The 22,450-nt window shown below is 37.1% G+C and overlaps 1 protein-coding gene across 1 annotated transcript in view; it reads right to left on the reverse strand.

Annotated features, from left to right (window-relative positions):
• LOC142858422 (killer cell immunoglobulin-like receptor 3DL1) overlaps nucleotides 1-10,823 on the reverse strand; it is a 32,631-nt gene extending 21,808 nt beyond the window's left edge. Inside the window, exons 1-6 of the mRNA XM_075987635.1 lie at nucleotides 10,536-10,823; nucleotides 7,953-8,246; nucleotides 7,157-7,207; nucleotides 5,818-5,985; nucleotides 3,465-3,511; nucleotides 3,244-3,375 (exon numbers count right to left, since the gene is read on the reverse strand). Of these exons, the coding sequence (XP_075843750.1) occupies nucleotides 3,244-3,375; nucleotides 3,465-3,511; nucleotides 5,818-5,985; nucleotides 7,157-7,207; nucleotides 7,953-8,246; nucleotides 10,536-10,752 (909 nt within the window). The 5' untranslated portion in view covers nucleotides 10,753-10,823. The remainder of the gene's footprint in view (nucleotides 1-3,243; nucleotides 3,376-3,464; nucleotides 3,512-5,817; nucleotides 5,986-7,156; nucleotides 7,208-7,952; nucleotides 8,247-10,535) is intronic.
• Between the last annotated feature and the right edge of the window lie 11,627 nt (nucleotides 10,824-22,450).

Raw genomic sequence — 22,450 nt, forward strand, 5'->3', positions numbered from 1 at the left:
TCACTAAGATTGGATTCAAACTGAGTCCTTCTCCTTCATCTTGACAAATGTTAGAAATACAGATGTGCACAACCACACTTGGTTTTAACTTTTTAATTTCTGTTTAAATAAAGAAAATGTTTATTTGACCTACAGTTCCATTATTTGGGGTAAGCTACAGAAACAGACTCTCAAGTCAGATAATTGGTCACTTCAATCCATAGTTAGACAGGAGAGATCTAGATATGCATGTGTATTCTCAGCTTACTTTATTCAGTTCAGGATATCCTGCTTAGGAAATGGTGTCATTTCCTAAATAATGGGTATTTAATTAGTTATTAATTAAACTAAAGAGGGATAATTTCCCCAAATATGTCGAAAGGCCAACTCTCTCTGATTTAGACAAACTCTCGCTCAGACTCTGTTTTGAAGTGATTCTAGATTGTGGCAGGATGACCTTTAATACTAAAGTTTAAACTAGCAGAAATAGCAATCATATACCATTGCCTAAAATATTTAGAAACAAGTCTCACCATTTTATCTGGATACACAATTCCTGAAAATATACCTGAAGGACATTTAGTCATCAGCACACCATGGACACAGTTGCATATTCATGATTATTGACCCACTAGACAATCTCAGCTACTGTAGGTGCATATTTGTAATTTTTCTATCACATTCAGAGACCATCATTTCGTATCACTCCTTCATAACCTGTGGCTTTTACATTTGTTTCCCTTCCCCATTCAATTATGTTCCCTGATCCCTGGAGTATGTTGATGTAGACTTTACAAGAGAGCGATTTGTGGTATAGGAGTGAGCCTGAATATGATCTAAATACACGGCATTCTCATATGAAATTTCCTTAAACTTAAAAATCTTATACTAAGAAGAAAGCTTTCTGTTTTCTTATGGTAGTGTTTTTTCTTTCTCTCTGTCTCTCTCTCTGTCTCTCTCTCACACACATGCACACATCCACCCATAAACATACACACACACACACTCACACAAACACACTATGACAAATATATATGAAGACTCTTAATGAAACCAAGCACTTTGTGTGGTAACCTAAAAAGTTAATACAAAATTACAAAGTAAAAACACAATTCAAAATCTATTTTCCACATATAAGCATATGAATGCATTTTTAATTCTGAATCTGGTTTATTTTGTGCCATATAATGATTATTTCAAGTTATATCCATTTTTCCTAAAATGATCTACTTGATTTTTTTATTGCTAAAGATTTTTTTTGTCACTTGGACCTAAGAGCATCTGTCTTGTGCATTCTTGGAAGGGAACTTGTATTAAAAAGGCTTCAAATTAAATTCCATTTTCATGATGCTCACAGTTCCTGTAATCTTAGTCTTGAGGGGCAGAGATAGGAAGGTCACAATTTGGAGCATAACTATCAAGTCCTGATTCAAAACAGCAAATATCAGAAAGACAGACATAGAAACAAATATGAATCTCATAGTAAATGCAGGAAATGCAAACAATAACATATGGGATACGAGTTAAGATTTTGATAAGCGTGATGTAAGCTATAGTCACTTGACAAGTGGGAGTCTCAACTGAGAAAAGGCATCAATATGATTATCCAATAGGCAAGTCTATTGGGCATTTTCTTGATTCATGACTGATGTGGGAAGGCCTGTACCACTGTGAGTGGTAGCATTACTCTTGTGGTCACCCTAAATTGTGTAAGAAAGTAGACTGAACAGGCACGGGGAATAATTCAATGTGTGGTAAGACTTCATTACATCTGCTTCAGTTTCTGCCTCCAGGATGCTGCCTTGGCCTCTCGTGATAAATTGTATAAAATATGTAATCCAGCTGGGCAGTGGTTGCACACACCTTTAACCCCATCATTTGGGAGACAGAAGCAGGGAGATCTCTGTGAGCTGGAGGCTAGCCTGGTCTACAAGAGCTATTTCCAGGACAGCTAGGGCTGTTACACAGAGAACTCCTGTCTTAAAAAAACTAAAAAAGGAAAAAAAGATATATAATTCATATAGACCCTTTACCACATTTAGTTTTTGAATAAGGGGTATTATCATAATAACAGAAAACTTGTCTGTGATCATTGATATGAATGTGTGCATAGATTTTGCCTCTTTCTGGAAAGAGATGTGCAAACATCTATTCTTCTCAGATTGGTCACTAATGACATATCCAATAAATAATCCACTCAGGTCTATTTTACTGAACTGATGAGTTTAATAGGATTAACTGCAGGACAAGGGTGATTGGATAATTATTAGAACATAGGTGTCTCAAAAGTGACTGCCAGTTTGGGTGATGACTCATTAAAGCTGCATCCCTGGAGCTATCGACTGGCAGCTTGGTTCATTGGAGGGTCTCTTCTCAGCTATTTCTATTACTCATAGATCTTTGGGCGAGGGACCTTGTCAATTATGTATGTCTCAAAGCCTTTCTGCTTCTTGTGAGATTTTGCTTACTTCCTGAGTCTTAATGAGTTCTCATCCAACATGCAATATTTCAACTCAGAGGAGCTAAAATTTCAACAGAATATTAATGGAAATGTGTGAGAAAGAGGAGATGCCATGCCTCAGTTACATCTAGAAAATGATTCTTTATGGATGAGAAGTCCACATTGAAATATTAAAGAAATATACAGAGGTTTCTGGTGAGAGAAGACTTTGACAAACAGCATTTGGTGTACACAGAACAGTATATGATAAAGACCAGAGTTAAGAGTGGGCTTCTTAAACGGGAACAGCTGGAGTGGTAGAAAGTCAAGATAGGATAATTGGTGTGAATATGATTTAAATACACACACACACACAGTTTTCATGAGACATAGTATGTTGTATATCATTCTTACTTTCTGGAAATATATACTAATAAAATAGTTGATATGGAATTGTGAAATACTCATCATGCTTACAGCTTCAGTTAGGTCTTGAATTTACAGATACTCAGGTGGTAAAGGAAAGACAGAGTGAAACAAAATAGAGATCCCTGGACTAAGCAATAGAGCTGATTTCTGTTGAGTGGGTAGTGAGGGCTATCACATTTTTAACTAAAGGAAAGTCACTTTGAGAGTCATATTGGACTAATGAAGGATGGTTCCAGAGTAGGAGATTTTGCCCTCAGATTCCAGCTGTTATTTCACTTGTATTTATCAGACTATGCTGGAAAAATGGGTGTGGTTCCCCACAGAAGACATCCTTAGATCTTTCTCTGAGAACTAATGGGGTGAAGATCTTTCATCTCATCTTAATATTTCCTGACATCCATGTACACACTGGGATCTGTTGAAAATTCCTTGGGAATCTGGGAAATGGAAGTGGTCAGTTGTTGTTTGAAGATCATTGGCTCAAATTCTAAGTATTCCACCTCCAGCACTTCTTGTCTTTCAGGGTCCTAGAAAGAGGTAAATGTTAAGTGATGCTGTATGCACACAGAGAATGGAGTGTTAGACTGTACTGAAGAGAAGACTCAAGAGGACCTACCTGTCTATTCAGTATTGTTCTCATTTCAGACTCTTCATTCAAGTTTGCTGCATTTTTAGAGGACAGAAGTAATCAAACATACATAATAAAGTACTTCCACACTATAATTTCAAATTCATAGTTACTGCTGTCTCAGGAGGGGGCAGCCTCCAGCAGCACAGGCCTTTGATAGGAATCCATGGAGTTGGTGAGGCTAGATTTTTCTATCTGAGGTGGGTTAGGGAATAAAGCACTCACAAACTCTCTTGATGATTTCCTTCTGTATTCTCTCTCTCTTTATTCTCCTTTTTTTATTCTCTCTCTCTCATCATTCTCTCTCTCTCTCTCCTCTCATGTTGTTTTACAGTTTTTATTCTAACAGACTCTTCAAGGCATTACAAGAGTCAAAACAGTTGCCTTCCATTTCTCAAGTAAATGGCTATAGGTAAAAACATGTGCCTCATATGATTAAACATTTTATGTATTACAGGTGAAAAAAATTTTCCCAAGAATCCACATACACTCATACCCAAGCAACTTGTTATAGATTAATGATATGGGCAAGCAAGGTGTTTTTGTCAGGTATTATCCTGGCAGGCTGCATTTTGTTGTTACAAAGAAAGGACCAATTACTCTATTACTTTTCTTGAAAAAGTCATATAAGGAATCTTAAAGGAATCACAAAACTAAAACAATCATTCATTTCTACTTTTAATATTTAGGGTACACAGCTATTTTATTAATACTTTTTTATATCAGGAGATTGAGGGCAAAAATGGATCTAAAAATGGATCATTACCTTTGCTTATCAGCCAAACATAGCAAAGAGCCCTTCAGCCAGTAATTATTGTTTTGTTTTTTTCTTGTTCTCTGAACTTAAAGAGTTCTTCATTCAACTATGTGCCTTTCTAAAACTTTAGATGGTCTTCTGGGGTTTTTCACCTCAACATTATTTAACAAACACTTCTTAGTCTAACTAAGTTTTATTTCTGCTGTGAAGCACTCTGAGATCTGTGAACACATCTCCCAACATTAAGATTAAAAGAATTTATGCTAACTGGGCTATTAGGACTCAATTGTTAGTCATTAACTTGAGTTACAATCCATGCAGTTCCTTAGATGAGATTCACAGAACCTGACTATGAAACATGTCCTTGCATTTATTTTTCATCAAAACTCTGTATAAGTTATCATTATTATTATCAAATTAGACAGTACAGCTTAGGGAGGGGAGATTTGACAATTCACAGGTGAAAATGCCCAGCAGAATGGGATGCTTCCAAGAGATAAAGACACTATAATACAGGCAGTGGAGATCTCTCCCTGTGCACTCACACTATGTGAGATACCAGAGAAAGAGCGACAGCAAACATGTAAAGGCCAAGCAGAAGCAAAAGACATTCTGGTGTCTATAGTCTGATGGCCTTGCCTAAGTGAGATTGGCTTATAAGAGGATTCCCATCTGGTGGGCTAACACCTGGAACTTTAATTGCAACTTGCAGCTCTTCTATTAAGGACAATGGCACAATGTACTAATGAGAGATATGGCAAAATCAAAGGTTGCTCACTTATGGCAGTTTGGAATCAGATGTGCTGATTTTCTATGTTCACATTTCTGTCCTACTCAGGCTGAACCCTAGTAATTATTTTTTAGAATAGGCTTTATCCTTCTCTCCCCCATCTTGTAAAATCTTTTCCTAGAAATTAGTGTTTGCTTTGGATGTGAAGATGCAGAGATGCTGTGAGAAATTAGTCAATAGTCTGAGAACTGAGAGGAAGATGAAGGACTCTAGTTCCTCTCTCCAAAGTCCTTCCCACAAGGATATGTGCACAACTATGTTCATAGCAGCATTGTTTGTCATAGCCAGAACCTAGAAACAACCCAAATGCCCCTAGACTGAAGAGTAGATAAGAAAAATGTGGTACATTTACACAGTGGAGTACTACACAGAGGAGAAAAAATAGTGACATCTTGAAATTTGCATGCAAATGGATGGATCTAGAAAACATCATATTGAGTGAGGTAACCCAGACCAGAAAGACAAATATCATATGTACTCACTCTTAAGTGTTTTTAGACAGAAAGCAAAGAAAACCAGCCTACAATTCACAGAGAACCTAGAAAACAACAAGTACCCTAACAGAGACATACATGGATCTAATCTACATGGGAAGTAGAAAAAGATAAGATATCCTGAATAAATTACGAGCATGGGGATTGTGAAAAAGGGTTTAAGGGGAGGGGAGAGGAAGAGAGGGGAGCAGAGAAAAATGTATAGCTCAATAAATCAACAAAAAGTGTAAAAATCTAAAAGTCCTTCCTCAGTTTCCCTGTAATGGTCCAAGCATCCTTTTGTAAATGTAGAAGACATACCTGTATTTCTCTGGTTTTGTTTTCTCACACTACTCAGATGACACTCATTGGCTTTGTTTTGAGACTTACTCCTTTTGGTAGAACAACAAGCATAAAGGAGGATGACAGAGAAGACAAGGATCATGGTCACTGATAGCCCAATCAACATATGCATGATCCTGTGGTTATCTGGAGGGAGACATGAACCCCCATAAGAGGTAAATCTTAGGATCCCCATTTTTTATAAATTTCATAATACTTATTGATTGAAGATAATTATTATAATATTTCTTTATGACAGTCTTGATGTAGAACCTACTAGTAATATTCTGCTAAATGAAAATAGTATTAAACTGACTCCTAAAGACTTACTGTTATACATAATGCATTTCTCAACTCTCAACAGTGGAGTTTATATTTGTGATAGATAGTGATTAATTTAGATACCCACAAGTGGGCAAATTGTGGCGAATAAGAGACTATAGAATACTTGGCCCTAAATGAGATGTTTACATCTCATATTCTTCTCCAAATGTTCAGCATCATTGTAAAAGAGATGGAAGAAGAGATTGCAAAAAGAAGCTTTGAATAACTATAAGAAAACTGTCTTCTGTACACTGAGGACAGCTTAATATGGGAACTTCACAAGAGGGCAAGATAACAAGCCCAAGAGCAGTGCAAGGTGAAGCTAGACAAAATCCCAGCATGGAGAGGGGAGGTGGACATGAAGTCCCACCCCTAGTCAAAAGGCTATAGGTAATTGATAACTGTTGGCAAAGGTGCATCAGTTATAGCACTGTTGTTGCTAGTAAGTTGTCCATGCACCAGCAGAAGTCCACACATGCAAGAATATATGGACATTCTGCCCATGGGAGAAAACTGCAGGACACTGGGTAAAGGTCATGTGCTCATTATCTTAATCTGAGATTGATACCATTGCCCACTTAATCTGGTTAGCAACTTTTACATCTACAACACTCTTGAACCAAACTACTAATTTCCCAAAGGGCAAAAGTCAAACCAAGTCTATTCTATCACAGGTAATAATTTTATAAAATCATTCTTCTCTTCAAAATTAGACCAATCTGCGTGCTAAGCTTCTTTCCAGGAGGAACTGAACTAGAACGAGCAGTTCATTGTCCCTGGCAAGGACTAAAATCTGCTCTCCTTTCCACTTGTAGCAGATGTCAGGTACAGTTCCCATGCTGCTCCTAAAATCTTATGATGTTGCAGAGTTTAAGAATCAGAGAGGAGATGATGATGTTAAGACTACTGAGTCATGAGGAAACTGAGCAAACACATGGATGCAAGTTTTTGGTCCCCAAGTTCCCACAATACAGAAGCAGAATCATTTACTCACTAGTTTTAGAGTCTGGTTCTCTGGACAAAGTGCAATTCCTTGATGAGTTTACTAGGGAAGGGGACAGGAGAATGAGAAAATCATCAAGAGGCTATCTGTCTTTCCCTTGTGGACAGTCTTTTAAATTTGGACAGTAACCAGCACCCACTCCATCTCTTAGGGCTGAGCCATTAGAATTATAGGATGCAATTTGCTTTAAGGTGTTGACTTTGGTTTAAGTTGTAATGAGTCAATAGGAATACTGTGGAGAGACCTATGTGAGGGAGAGCTCAGTAGAGCTGCTCCATCTCTGACCTGCCCAAACTGATTTTTTTAACCTTATCCCCAATAACTCTGTCCTGACCTTTTTCTATTCTTCCTGGGTGCATACATATCCCAGCATGATTGCCCAAGCAGGAAAAGATTGTTTGGGTGGCTCTTTGTATATTATTTTGTAATCTTATGTCCATTTTCAAAATCCATGTCTTTTTAGAAAAAATATTAAATGAGATATAATTATCTGTCTTTCTTTTTCCCTTGTTTGTCTTCAGCCCATCCCAGGAAACCTTACTCCAAGCTTTTCCTTACATTCCCTTAAGTGGTAATCTCTTTTTCTTTGTATAACACACAACACATGTATTATGCACATGTCTGCTATATGTGTGTGTGTGTGTGTGTGTGTGTGTGTATCTTATTACAAAATGACTGTCAGCAACCCTTTCTTTTAGCTGCATAAGATACCTTTTCTCAATTAGTAGGATGGTTCTCAGACATGGCTTTAGGATTTCATTAGTCACGAGGCATGAGATTCTCTTACCTGTGACAGGAATGTACAAGGGGTCACTTGGGGACGACCACACATGAGAGAAATTCCTGAAAGAGCCATAGCATCTATAGGTCCCTTTCTTGATCACAGGATCAAGAAGGAAGATGGCCTTGGATATCCCACTGTGGCTCTTGACTGCAGGAAGCCCATGTCCCTGAGGTACCCCTTCCCTGGACAAATGGAACATTTCGAACTGATGGTCAGAGGTGCAGGACAAGGTCATGTTCTCTCCTGACATCACCACAGGACACATCAAGGCTGACAGAGAAGGTTTCTTGTATAAACCTGGAAGAAAAGAGACAGAGGGGCAGTTTTTTTTAGCAGCATTTAGGGCTTATTTATTTTTCAGTGTTCTCTCTCCTTCCATGTCTGTGTTATCTCTATCTCTTTCCCTGTATGTCTCCATATCTCCCTGCCTCTCTTTCTTTCGTTTGCTCTCTCTTCCTCTTTTCTTCTACATTATCATAATGAATCTCTGATCTCATCACAGCACACAAACATTTACCACCAATTTTTGTTTTGGACAGTTTATGTGTCTAGCCACATAGGTTCATTCCCTTTGTTTTGTAAAGTATGTTTTTATTAACATATATTAATAATATATCCCAATTAAATTAGTTATTAAATATTCATATATATAATGTATTTTCATAGGTTTTTAAAAATATTTTTTAATTTCCAAAATTAAATAGTTACACTATTTTACATCCTTTTTAATTGTTCTTACATAAATCTATATATTTATATGTTTATTTTTTATTTTCTTTCAAATTCCACTAATCCTATTACTTTTTGTTGTTGGTCTTCATTTTGCTTTCTTTTATTCCGGATGTTTGTTAAATCAATGGGTGTATTTAAAGTTAATTATTTTGCTTTAAATAGCAGACAAAGTAATGGACTTCATTTTCACATTCTCATACATTTGCTTTGTTCATTTTCTCCCCACTCCCCTCCCCTATACCAACTTTTTGGTCCTTTCCCTCCCCATTTACTCTTTCATAGCATATGTATTCTACATCTTTCCCCATCCCTCTTTTAATCTCCTTCACTTCTCATGGTCCATTTCCAATTTAGTGACCTCTAACTCTCCCATTCTATGTATTTTAAAAACTTAGACTCTAACTTCATTCTAAGTTATCTATTTTCTATCTTATCTCTTTTTACATATCTGTGTTAATTAATCTCTTTACAATCCACAGAATATTCCAGGAATGCATTTGCTTTGAACAGGAGCCATGATGATCTTCCCTCCCTTGTGCCTATAGTATGTATACAGTTCACGTGTGATCTTTCATCTGCTTCCTTATCTTTGTTTTGAAATATCTAATATCTGATTTTATTTATCAATCTCTACTTTCAAATTTCTATGCAGGCTTAAGTTTTTTTTGCAGGTTTGCACCTCCTAAACATGCTATGCTTACTATTTCCTCAGCAATCTTTAGCTCTATCTCTGAGTCTTCCTCTCAGTTTCCCTTTTATGACTCACTCTGTGAAAATATAAATATATATTTTCTGCTTTATGTGAATCAGGTTAGCAGTACGCGCACCCTGTAGTATTTTTTAGAATCCAAGAATGTTTGAATAACTTTACAACACAAACTAAAAACAGTTTAGAGATGTTATGAACAGATGGAGATTGCTGATTTACTCAGTTATCCAGGGTTAAGCTTGGAGCATGGTTAATAAAAACCCAGAGACAGATATTGGGGTTCAATTTGAAGATCAGAGAAGAACAGTCAGTCACTGGCTCTTACCTCTTCCTCAGTCCAAAAAATGACAATCCTGCCTCCAACAATTCTCACAATGAGACTGTGAGTGAGAGCTGTCTCCTCCCATCTTATATTCCTCTCTAGTGCTGGGATTAACAGCATGCACCATTACCACCCTGTTTCTATGGCAAACTAATGTGGCTACTGGGATGTATGTCACCACTGCCTTGTCTGTAAGGCTGACTAGTGCTGCTGTTTTACTCTCTGATCTTCAGGCAAGATTTATTTATCAAAATACAAATAAAATATCACTACAAAGCTATTCTGGGTTGTATATGGGTCAAATATAAAAAGTGTAGTCTGGGATGTATAATACAAATACAAAAAGTGTAAAAGTGTCAACTAGGAAGAAAAATGTACGGATGCCATCCATTCTTAGGCCTCAGGACTCAACCGCTGGATCCATTAAGAATTTAAACTTATGTCAGACACATGATTCATTTCTCTCTTCTGGCAAACTTCTTGTCTCTCCAAGGTAGAGGGCAGACAAAGTTCTGAACTATATAGGACTTTGAACATAAGTAGAAGTATGTCATTGAATCTAATTCATATCAAGCTTGCCTACTTGCCACTTTCTTTTTATCTCTATTTATGACTCATTTGACCTCCCTGTATCTGTGCTTTATGTTATAACCAATGGTTTGTTCTCGTGTCTCTGTCTTCATTGTCTATGTCAGTAATATACTCACCAAGGCTTCTTTTCTCTAAGTTTTCCACATTCATCTCCCTTGTGACATCTCAAGACTTCCAGTCTAGACAATATATGTTCTGTCTCACAGATAATGAGCAGGTAACAACCTCTTACCTGTGATATTTATGTCAATAGGGTCACTGGATTCAGACCACTCATATGGTGTTTCATGGAAAGAACCATAGCATGTGTAAATCCCAGCATGTTCAGGTGTCACAGGACCTATTGAGAAGTTGGCATGGGATCCCCCAAGATGAAATTCTGCAGTCAGCTGGTAAGAGTCCTTGATTATTCCCTTTCTATTTGACATCAAAGTGAAAGTGTCAAACATAATCTTTGAATGGCACTGCAGTGTCGCCTTCTCTCCTAGTTTTACCTGAGGAGCTTGTAGGGCCAAGAGGAAAGGCTTCCTGTAGATTTCTAAAAATAAAGAGATTGTAAGTCTTAACCTGACCCAAATCTATGAATCAAAGGAAACATGGTTTTCCCATTTAACCTGTCCTTCCTGTCAGTGTCCCAGTGCCCTTGCCTGTGTTTATACCACCTTTGTACACAGACTTCTCTGTCTTTCTGTGCCCATTTTCCATTTATTTGGCTCTAGGAACAACACAATATATTTCCACTGGCTTGTGGTGAGAATGTGTCCTTTGAACCTTTCTTACATAGACCCTATTGTATTTTTCCATGATTGGTGAGTGCAGGAAATATGACAAACTTCACACCAGGCTGCTTTATGTGTCCTTTTGATGCTACTGTGAATAAAGCATAATCCTTGACAGGATAAAGGAATTATTATTGAGAGTATTTAATCTGGAAATTCTTCTGGTACTCTCTATGGTTCAAACATCTGTAAGTCATTCCGGATCCAGTATCACAAGCATTGCTTCCTCCCAACATGTTGATATATTAGCATCCTGACTCTTCTCTCAGCACATTTCCTCTCTGCTTCTTAATTCATCCTTACACAGGCTCCTGTATTAGTTTCCAATTACTACCATAGCAAATTACCACAAAGGTGATTCTTAAAAAGATTACAAAAGTTCTGTAGATAAGAATTCTGAAAAGCCCAAATGGCATAAACCAGGTATTTTCAGGGCTATGTTAGTGGCCAAAGCAGCAGAGAGTATCCATTTCTTTTTGCCTTCATCATCTAAGACATCATGCATTCCTTGGCACTTAGGATCTTCCTCCACGTCAAAGTTAGTGATATTGTGTCTTGGCCATAATTTTTTGTTTTGTTCAGCACTGAATTTGTACTTAATTTTTAATATCCATCCTTGTAGTTCTATGGACCCAGGATAATTCAGGATAGTCTCCCGACCTGATATCTACTTGTTAAGTTCTGAGTTCCATCTTCAAGCCCAATTTCTCCTTGAATCTTTTAACACTCAGGAAAACTTTGGGCCTAGAAAATGCATGTCCTAATGTCTCGTATTATACCCAAAGCATTTCTGTTTCTTTCTGTTAAATATTCCTTTATAAATACAAGCCTCTGTCTAACACTCTTCCTGAAAATTTCAGGATTGGAAGATTTGGGGGTTATGTAAAGACACTCCAAACATCACCTCTGACCTGAAATTATGATCTTCAGAGGGTCACTGTATGCTGTAAGTTCATTTGGGTATTGAATTTTAAAACCATAACATCTGTAGGTTCCTCCATATGCTGCTGTCACAGGACCCAAGACAAGCTTTCTCTGGAACACTCCCTCATGGACATGTTGGTTAGGATCCCCATGTTCTTTGTGTAGCCCGAATATGTAAGACTCATTATAAAAGTCACATCGAAGTTCCACATACTGTCCTTGAGGAACAACATGGCTTGGCCAGGCAGACAGTGAAGGCTTATCATGACTTCCTGCATAAAGATGCACAAATAAAAAAAAATTAATGATTCCCCTTCATCTATGAGAACTGAGCCTCCAATTTTCACTTCATTGGGATCCTTTGTACAAAAATTTCTCTGAATTGAAACATCCTCGTTTGAATGTGTGAGGTTGAAAGGCTCAGGGGACTCAGGAATTAAACAAACACCCTATGTACCAGAAAGCAGAAAATTGCAAGATTCATCAGTGCCACTTCCTACTTTCTATAGTAATAGTGAGCTATCTGGGTCTGCTAAATTCAAGATGTTTACTGCCTGAAAGTTGTGTAGAGAGCTCCAGGTTTTGGCGTTTATGATAATCACCCGTATTGAGGTGTGATTTAAGTAATGCTTTTGAGCCATTCCTTGCTTTTCCATATAACTCCTCATGCATGGTGCTGTTAGTAACCTCAGTAAACTGACAAATTCAACTATTTGGGCTGTGTGATCTGTCCTGGGTTTCATTCATGTGGTGAGCACGTTTGTTAAGTATTGTATCTTCCCAAGGAAAATACCAAACACATTAGTGTCATTTTCATTTAATGGGTGTTCCCCAACTACCATAAATATACAGTATATCTTTCTATGCTAAGATCTGTTAACTGAGAAATTTGTGTAAGTCTTAAATAACAAAATAGATTTGGTCATAAAAATTGTAATATATCAGATGACTAGAGGAAAAGATTTATTTGTGAGATTAAAGATAGGCAATGTGGTCACAAAGATATCAGAAGAGGAATACTCTTACACTGTCTCTAGAACTCTACAAATACTCAGATTAGAATTACATTGTAAATATTTCAGACCTCAGGGGTGAAGGTGAGCTGGCACATAGGACCACAGAACTGAGAATCAGCAACAAAAGAGGAAGAATGACTCTTGTACAGAACTTCATTCACAGAAGTTATATAGGATCATGATTTTACACTAAAACTGATAAATTAGAGGCAAACACACACACACACACACACACACACACACACACTTTCTCCACCATTTAAAGGCTCCTTGTATATGAAACATTGAGATTATAGCATTGCTCTGGCGTTTGGTTTGCTTGATTTGGTCTCATGATTGCCAGTTCATGAATCTTGTCATTGTTATGTATTCACATGGTGGATGTTTATGATGAAAGTGGCAATAACAAAACACTGCAGTGAAGACCATATAGACTCTAGCCAGTGTGGATATCTTACGATACTGCTCATGCAGAAGCAGTGATGGAACACAGTGAAAAACTGTCCCTTATTGTGTAGTGCAACTAATAAAATTACTGAAACAGAAAGCCAAGCTACCCACAAGCATCTGATATCAAAACAGTGGAGGCAAGCTAGTCAAACAAACAAAATCGACACCATGGTCATCTGGTACAGGTTTGCAATGAATTTTCTCAACTCCATTCTCAGGTTATATGAAATAGTAAAAGTCTATTTACAACCAAGAACTTTGGCATATGATAGAGAAAGTGGTTCTCTTTAATATGCAGGTGTCTCTGTGTAAGAATTTAAGTATGAAAATCAGAGCAGTAAAATGTGGCAGAGAATTATAGTGAGGCTCTGGTAGCAAACACACAGAAAAGGAAGACCTGTGAAGCCCATGAATATTCATGATAGTATTTTTAATGGATTAACAGATTTATAAGAAACTGTGAATATTCCTTTTTAGCTCTTAATATGTTTTCTTTATTCTGTATGTTTAGTGTTTTGTATGTTTGTTAGTAAGGGGACTTTTTTTGATCCAGCCTATTTGGTATTCTGTAAGCTTCTTGTATCTTCACATGTATATCTTTCTTTAGGTTGGGAAAGATTTCTTCTATGATTTTGTTGAATTTATTTTCTGTGTTTTGATTTAGACTTCTCCTTGTTCTAAGGTGTGGTCTTTCCATCGTGTCCCACATTTCCTGACTATCAAAACAACTCTGAGATTCTATCTTACACCTCTAAGAATGGCCAAGATAAAAAAAAAACACTGATGAGAGCTTATGATTGAGAGGATGTGTGGTAAAGGGAACACTCCTCCACTTTTGGTGGGAGTGCAAACTGATATTGCCACTTTGAATACCAGTATGGTGATTTCTCAGGAAATACAAAAAAAGCCTTCCTCAAGACCCAGCAATACCACTTTTGGTAACTACCCAAAGGATATTCAATCATACCACAAGGTCATGAGCTCAATTGTGTTCATAGCAGCATTATTTGTCATAACCAGAACTTGGAAAAAAAACCTAAATGCCCCTCGACCAAAAAATGGATAAAGAAGATATGGTATATTTACACAATGGAGTACTACACAGAGGAGAAACATAATGACATTTTGAAATTTGCAGGCAAATAGATGGATCTAGAAAACATCATGAGTGAGGTAACCCAGACCCAAAAAGACAAATACAATATGTACTTACTCATAAGTGATTTATAGACATAAAGCAAAGAAAAAACAGTCTATACAATTCACAACCCCAGAGAACCTAGACAACAAAGAGAACTCTAAGAGAGGCACAAACGGAAGTAATCTACATTGAGGTACAAAAAAACAAGATCTCCCAAATAAATGGAAATGTGTGTATCATGGGGGAAGGTAGAAAGCGAGGGAGGAGGAAGGGAAGTGGAGAAAAATATATAGCTCAATAAAACAATAAAAATAAAAAAGAAACTATGAATAAAGATTTAGAGCTAGGGACCACAAATGAGAGAAAATATGACATCTTTTTTTCTAGGTTTGTGTTACCTCACTCAGTATAATACTTTCTAGTTCCATGTATTTTTTTCTGAAAATTTTATGGTTTCATTGTTACTTACCACTGAACAGTAAGTAGTACAGAATGTACTTGTGACATATTTTTGTTATCCATTCATCAACTTAAAAACATTCAGTCTTTTTCCTTGTCCTCGGCATTGAGAGTAGAATAGCAAATAACATGAGCGAGAAAGCATCCATGGCATAGTGTGTCAGGTTCTTTGGGTATATTTCAATGGGCAGAAATAATGAAAATATAGTTTTCCTTCATGAAATTACCAAGAAATTAAATTTAAGAGGAAAAATCTTTTATAAAAACATATATTGTAACTAAAAAAGAACATCTGCCCAAAATATTTTATGAATTTTGAAAATGAAATAATTGAATAACATAAAAATTTTGGCAAAATTCATCTTGCATTAAGTACACAACTACTGAATTGGAAAAATGCATGGACCATCTTGATGTCTAAGGAGATAAATATTCTTGTTGCCATGCCTTACTGTCTGGATTTGATTGTTTATATGATGAAAGGAGAAGACTGATTCCAGAAACTTGTCCTCTTACCTCCACACTTGTGCCATAGTGCATGTACACCACACGTGTGTGCGCACACACATGTACATATGTATACCCAAACATATGAGTGCACATGAATATGGTGCACCTCAAAAATGCAAAATTTCATAAAGTTAATGCGATGTTTACATATTATCCTTGATAGAGAAGGAGAATGAGTGAGCTTAGATAAAGCATATAATATAGTATAATGAGTAAATACAGAAACAGAATGAAAATAAAATAAAGAAGAATGACAGGCGGCTTTGATATTATCCAAATACCAAATTATCAGTAATAAAAATACCAGCAAGTGTAAAGGAATGTAGATCTTTTCTTGGGTGTGTAGGGGAAACAGTGAAACTACCTTGAGTTTGGGCAGGGCATTGAATACAATTAAAATACATTGTATAAAATTACCAAAGATTTAGTAAAATGTTAAGAAAAGACAGGAATGACAGGTATAGAACACTTTTAAACTTGGAATAAAATGAACAAGATGAGATCCCAGAAAGTCAACTGACAAAAAAAGAAATTCGACCCAAATAATCATGATCACAGAACACATTATTATTATAAGAGATCCTGAAATCAGAATGATAAAAGAAGCAAAGAAAATGCAAGAGACATCCAGTACAGCTAATGGCCAAGTTCTGAGCAAAGACCTAAAAGCCACAAGAGATCAGCATGATGGAATCAATGAAATAAGTGTAACAAAGAAAATGTCTGCCTCCAAAAGTCAGCAACACTGTCATTCAGAAATACAAATAATTTTTTAAAAAGAAATAGTAGCATACAGAGTCAATCACCATAAGCACACTAAACATTATAGACTCCTTCAGATTGAAAGAAAAGGCTGCTATTAAGTTACATAAAACATCTTCGTGTAGAGAATGTAAAAATAGCTCACTAAAAACAAGCCAAAATAAAAGGTGGCAATATTATGCAGGTGGTACACAAGTTCTATCAGTAGCATAGGTGTTTGAAGACAAAAATAATATCTTCAGTAATCTGTCAGGTGACAAGCATATTTGAACATCACAAATTACAATATAAAAATCTCAAAATATGTGGAGGTGATCAGGTGGAGAGTATAGCACAAGGGAAGATTATCTTTTATTTAAAATGTTGATTATCCTCCGTGTTTTATGACCCACTCCTTTAATTATAGCACTTGCATTAGAGAAGCAGGTAAATATCTGAGTACATGGTCAGCCTGGTCTACACAAAGTGATTTCTAGGATAGTCAGGGCCACACAGAGAAACCCTGTGTTGAATAACAAAAAAAGAGTTTATTTGATTAATGCTTATGCCTAACTCAAGCAAAGGCAGAGTTGGGAGTATCTCAGAGAGAACTGAGATGCAGGTTTCTAGGATTATAACTTTAAAGTTCAGAAGACTTACCAAGAAGTCCCTCATAGAAACTACTCTCCAAAACCCCATAATACAGGCTTTCCTCTTAGAATGAAACTTAACTATCGTAATGGTTTTAAGGATGTACTTACCTGCTTGTGCCAAAGGAGTCAGGAGTAGGATGAAGCCTGGAAAGAAAAGCTCAAGATGGAAGATCTACCCCCTTCCAATATCCTGGTCTCCCATCCCCATTGTAGAATCTCGGTACAGTAGAATCAGAGGTCACTTCGTTTTTTTTTCTTTTTAATTTTAAATTTTTTTTTTTGAGACTGGATTTCTCCGTGTAATAACCCTAGCCGTGCTGAAAATAACTCTTGTAGACCAGGCTGACCTCAAATTTACAGAGATCCACCTGCCTCTGTTTCTCTAGTGCTGGGATTAAAGGTGTGCGCCGCCACCACCACTGTAGAGGCACAATTCCACCTTCTCTGATGGTCAGAGAGTTAGGAGACTGACAGGCATAAAGGTGTGCACCACCACCACTCTATAGGCCGAAGAATGCAGGTCCATTTCCACCTTCTCCGATGGTCAGAGAGTTAGGAGACTGACAGGCACAGTTAAAGGTGTGCACCACCATGACCAGGACCCAGAGTTCACTTTGTTAAAATGAACTAATGCATCATTATCCACCATAGAAGCTAGTGTTTCTGCTATCGATGGATCCAATCTCCCAGGACAATATTCCCACCCTGTAACTCCACACCCTTCATTCCCAGCAGGACTCACCAATACACACAAGGTTTAGGAGCACAGAGAGCATGGTGCTTCTCTAACTGACAAGGGGCAGAGCCAGCATAAAACTTACAGGATGTCGTGAGAGTCTTGTAGTATCTACCTGACCACAGCACGGAAAACTGATTAACAGAGCACATCGCCTTCACCCCATGTTTATTACTTTTTTCTAGACATAATTCTCTCTGTAGCCCTGGCTAGCTTGAAATGCATTTTGTAGAGAAGGCTGGGTTTGAATTCAAAGATATACTTGAGAGTGCCCCAAAAATGCTTAGATTAAAAGTGTATGTCTACATAGGACGGTTCACACCACCCCCCTTTACCATAGCCTGGAAGTAATGCAGATTCTTGGAATTTGTTCAGTCATCTTAGCTCTTCAGACACACAATTTACCATGACTACAACTGAGTTGCATCCTGGACACATCAACTTTTACTCAAATAATCAATTTGATTATTGCACTAAGAGTGTGCATGTTGTTGCTTTTTAAATCTAAGACTCAATGGCTCCTCTGGTGTTCTGTAGAAAATGTCTAATGAGCATTACTCTTGTTATAACAACAATCCTAATGTGTTGATCAAAATGTTTATGCTGGTAATAATCCAATGTTGAGTTATAATTATTCAATATTTTTCTTGATTGATTGTATAGATTTTACAATAATAAAATTACATTTATTTTCAAAAATCAGAGAAGTAATATTTTTGCCTTAATTGAAATTTGTTTTACGATATAGCATTCATATTGTTTAAAAATTATTTTAAATTAATGTGACTATGTGCATGTGAGTGTTGTTTCCTTGTACAGCCAGAAAAGCACATGGATGGGCTGCCCTGGAGCTGGAGTCACAGGCAATTGTGAGCCTCCTGGTGTAGGCATAGGGAACTGAGGTTATGTCCTCTGCAAGTTTGGAACATACTCTTAACCTCTGAGTGATCTCTCCAGTCCTATACCCCTACAATTCTTTACCTAAAATCCCAGATACATCTTTATTATATTATATTGTCTCACTTCCTTTTTGAATGGTTAACATAAAAATCTTTGAGAATGTTTAATATGTTTAATTTGAAAGTTGTTTTATATTTTTCTGATATTTTTAATTTACAAGTCTCATTTCTGGCTCCATAGCACTTTTTCTTTATTTCTGTAAGACTTATTAAATAAATGACAATGAACCGAGATAAGAAACTTCAATATTCTTATGATGTATTTCTAGAAAAATCTGTCAGAGTCCAAGAAGTTGCAAAACACTGCAAAGAAATGAAAATATTTGAAACAGAACTGACTATTGGCCACACAAACTTGAGAGTGTAGTATGCACTTATAGTGTTTATTATCTGCTATATTTTATCATATGGTTAGACTTTTTTCTTAAATAATACTCTATATTTCTAAAGTTAAAATTTTATTAATATATTTTTCATATAAAGTGTAATACCATTTCTCCCTCCCTTACTCTTCTAAATGTCTCTTGTTTTCATCTTTTGTTCTCTTAAATTCATCTTTATTTTTAGTTACCTTTATATATGTACACACACACAATGACACACATATATTTGTCCTTCTAAATATATGAATGTGATATAATTAGTATAATACTATTTATTTCTCTATAATTTTAGAGGTGACTTGTGGTGGACTTCTTGACCGGTGACGGAAGAACGACCACCACACCAGGATTCCACTCAGATCACGCTTTACTGGAGTGCCCTTGATTGATGGGGAGCAGGAAAGGAGGGGGCAGGAAAGTGAGGGACAGGGAGCAAAGGGGCAGGGAGCGCAGGGGAGAGGCAGCAGGAAGCGAAGGGGAGCAGGAAGCAAAGGGAAGGGGGTGCACTTAGGCAGCCGCTTAAATAGGGAATTGGCACACGGGTCGCCCTGTGATTGGCTGCCACCAACAGTGACACCAGACTGCATCGGGATAGGCTCAAGAATCCGCATCCACCGGGCATGCGGGAAGCAGGGACACGCAGCTCTCAGAGGAATAGCCAAATATGGAGTTGTTTGTAACAAACAAGACAGGATGTCGGCGCCATCTTGTAATGGCTATCCTGTCCGGCTCACTACAGTGACTATATTTCTAGGAGATGTAGTCTCATAGCAAACTTTCTGTTATCTTGGTTCTTACAATCTTTCTTCCCTGTCTTTCATAATGTTTCTTGAACCTTAGATGTAGGAGTTCTGTTACTGATAGATCAGCTATGATTGGACCTCTAACAATCTCCTGTTATCTGTATATTTATTGGTTTCTGTTTTTTAATAGTGTTTGTCTAAGGCTATAGGAATTTTTTTGAATAGTTGTAAGAGCTATATTCATCTGTGAGTACAAGGACAAATATTTATATATTTAGATTGCAATTAGGAATTCAGTTTATTTAGTAATAATGACACTAGCCCTGGATAGTTAGTTAGATTTCTAGAACTAGGCAATGTTCCTTGTATGAAAGACCTTAAATCCAATTAGATAACTATTATCTACAACTAAGATGTATGTTCCCCTATTGGGCCCTTAGGATTATAGTGCTATGCTGGACCTGAAGAGAACAAATAAAGCTTTAAAACTTCATCTTCAGAAATGCTGAAGCATCAGCAATAGCTTTCCTGTTATGCTTCTTTATGATAAATGGTTCAAAGTGTTCACAATGATTAGCTTTAAAAATAATTACTTGTGTATTAGAGAGAAGGCTCAGGGATTGATAAGCCTGCCATGTAATTGAGAAAGAAAAAACAATAAATGTTACATCAGAATTTAACAAGACAAAGAAATGTGAAGAAAAGCCCAAGAGAAGGCACAAGAATCAAAGATCCACTCATTTGCACACACATGAATCCCACTGAAAACCCTAAGTTGGAGGTCATAACATATATTCAGAAGACACTTTGAGGCTCTGTGCATGCTATTCTCCAGTCCCTGAGTTCATTTGAACTTTAATCATGATGGTTTAAAGCTGTGGTTCTCAACCTCCAGGGTGGAACACCTAGAGATCCTTTCACTTGAGCTGCATATCAGATATCCTGCATATCAGATATTTATATCACAATCCATAACAGTGTCAAAATTAGTTATATAGTAGTAATGAAAACAATTTTATGTTTTGTGGTAACCACAACATGAGGAACATGTTACAGCATTAGAAAGGTTGAGAGTCAAAGGTTTAGAGTGTCTTGGTAACTTGGTGTCCTCTGTTCTCTTTGGCTCTTCTTCTTCCTCTGGGTTCATGGAGCTCTATCAGGGGTGATGGAGGCACCTATTTAGGACTGAGTGTTGAGACACTCATCTGAGTGTAGGAGAATGCCAATAGCAGTTATTTCATTGCTACATTTAAAGGACAGTAGTATTGCTTATACCAAACTCCATGGAATAACTGGTCTCTGAGTCTGGGACCCAAGTAGTGTTAGATGCAGGTTCTATCTTGTATAGTGGTCCTTAAAACAAACCAGACATTGGTTGGTTACTCTAACAAACTTGTATGAACAAATCCCTAGCATATCTTGTAGCCACAATACCAATGTACATCCAAGACTTTGAGGCTAGGTTCTTGTTTATGCTTAATAGTAGTGTGCAAAATACCTTTGTGTACCTAAGATGGTAGAATGTAGGAATGAATGGTCTATGTAGGCACCAAATCTATTTGTCAAGGTTCAATGAGTTGTGTTATGTTTAACATTAGAGATTTGCTGTCAGTTTGTGGAGAACAATGTATAGTTTTGGTTATAGCCTTGGTTGTTGGGATTTTCATGGGACCCTTTTGGTTAACATCTCAATTATATGTTACCCATTCTGATGGGGAACCTTTTTCAGCCAATGGTCTTTGAGAGGCTGGACCAACTCAGTGCATGGCTTTGGGTACCAAAAAGTCATGGTCCCACCTACTGGCAACTCTTCTTCCCACATGCCACACCTGGATGTTGGACCCAGTTTCTATTTCCTCATCATAATTTGTGAGCTTCTCTTTTAATAAAAAACATTAGTAAACCCTATTTAGAGCTAGTGTGGGATTATTTGATTTACTTCCCCCCCCCATTTGATGCATTCTACTTCATCTGGCACCCTCAATGTGGGAACAAGTCCATGTTTACAGGGACCATGCTCCCGACCATCCTAGGCATGTTTCTCACCTATCTGTGGCCCACTGTCACTGCTAAGGAACCTGAGTTTTCAAGCCCAAAGCTTGCAAGCCACATGCCGTTGCTTCTGCAACCAGCAATCCCTGCTGCATTACTTCCCCTGGTGGTGCACAGTTCACAGTTCTTCACTGACTGAAAGCTTTGCGCTTCCTTTTATTCTGTCCACCAACTCTCAGAATCACTTTGATTGTCATTAACAACTGCTCTTAATTTGTTAAACAAAGCATATTTTTCAATATTTAAGTAGGTGACAGTGTGTGTGCACTAAACCAGAGTGGGGCCAAATTAGAGATGCTGTTTGTGTCTCTTTTCTGCATTCATCCACTATGCGGCTACAACTGTGACACCTGATGGCCAATAAAGATGATTACAGCTACTCCAGTTACCTAATTAACTAAGCCAGGTAAGATTTGAGAGTAATATTATGACATAATATTACTTTTCTGGAATTTAGTAACTATTTTGCTTATGTTATTCTGCAAGGCTTACGTGAATTTTCTTATATATCCATTTATTTGATTTTGGAAATTAGCTTTGTTTTTCATATTATATCTTTAAGAAAATGGTTTGATAACAGAGCCACGAATGAGGCACTTTT

The sequence above is a fragment of the Microtus pennsylvanicus genome, chromosome 1 (genome assembly GCF_037038515.1).
Source record: "Microtus pennsylvanicus isolate mMicPen1 chromosome 1, mMicPen1.hap1, whole genome shotgun sequence".
NCBI lineage: Eukaryota > Metazoa > Chordata > Mammalia > Rodentia > Cricetidae > Microtus > Microtus pennsylvanicus.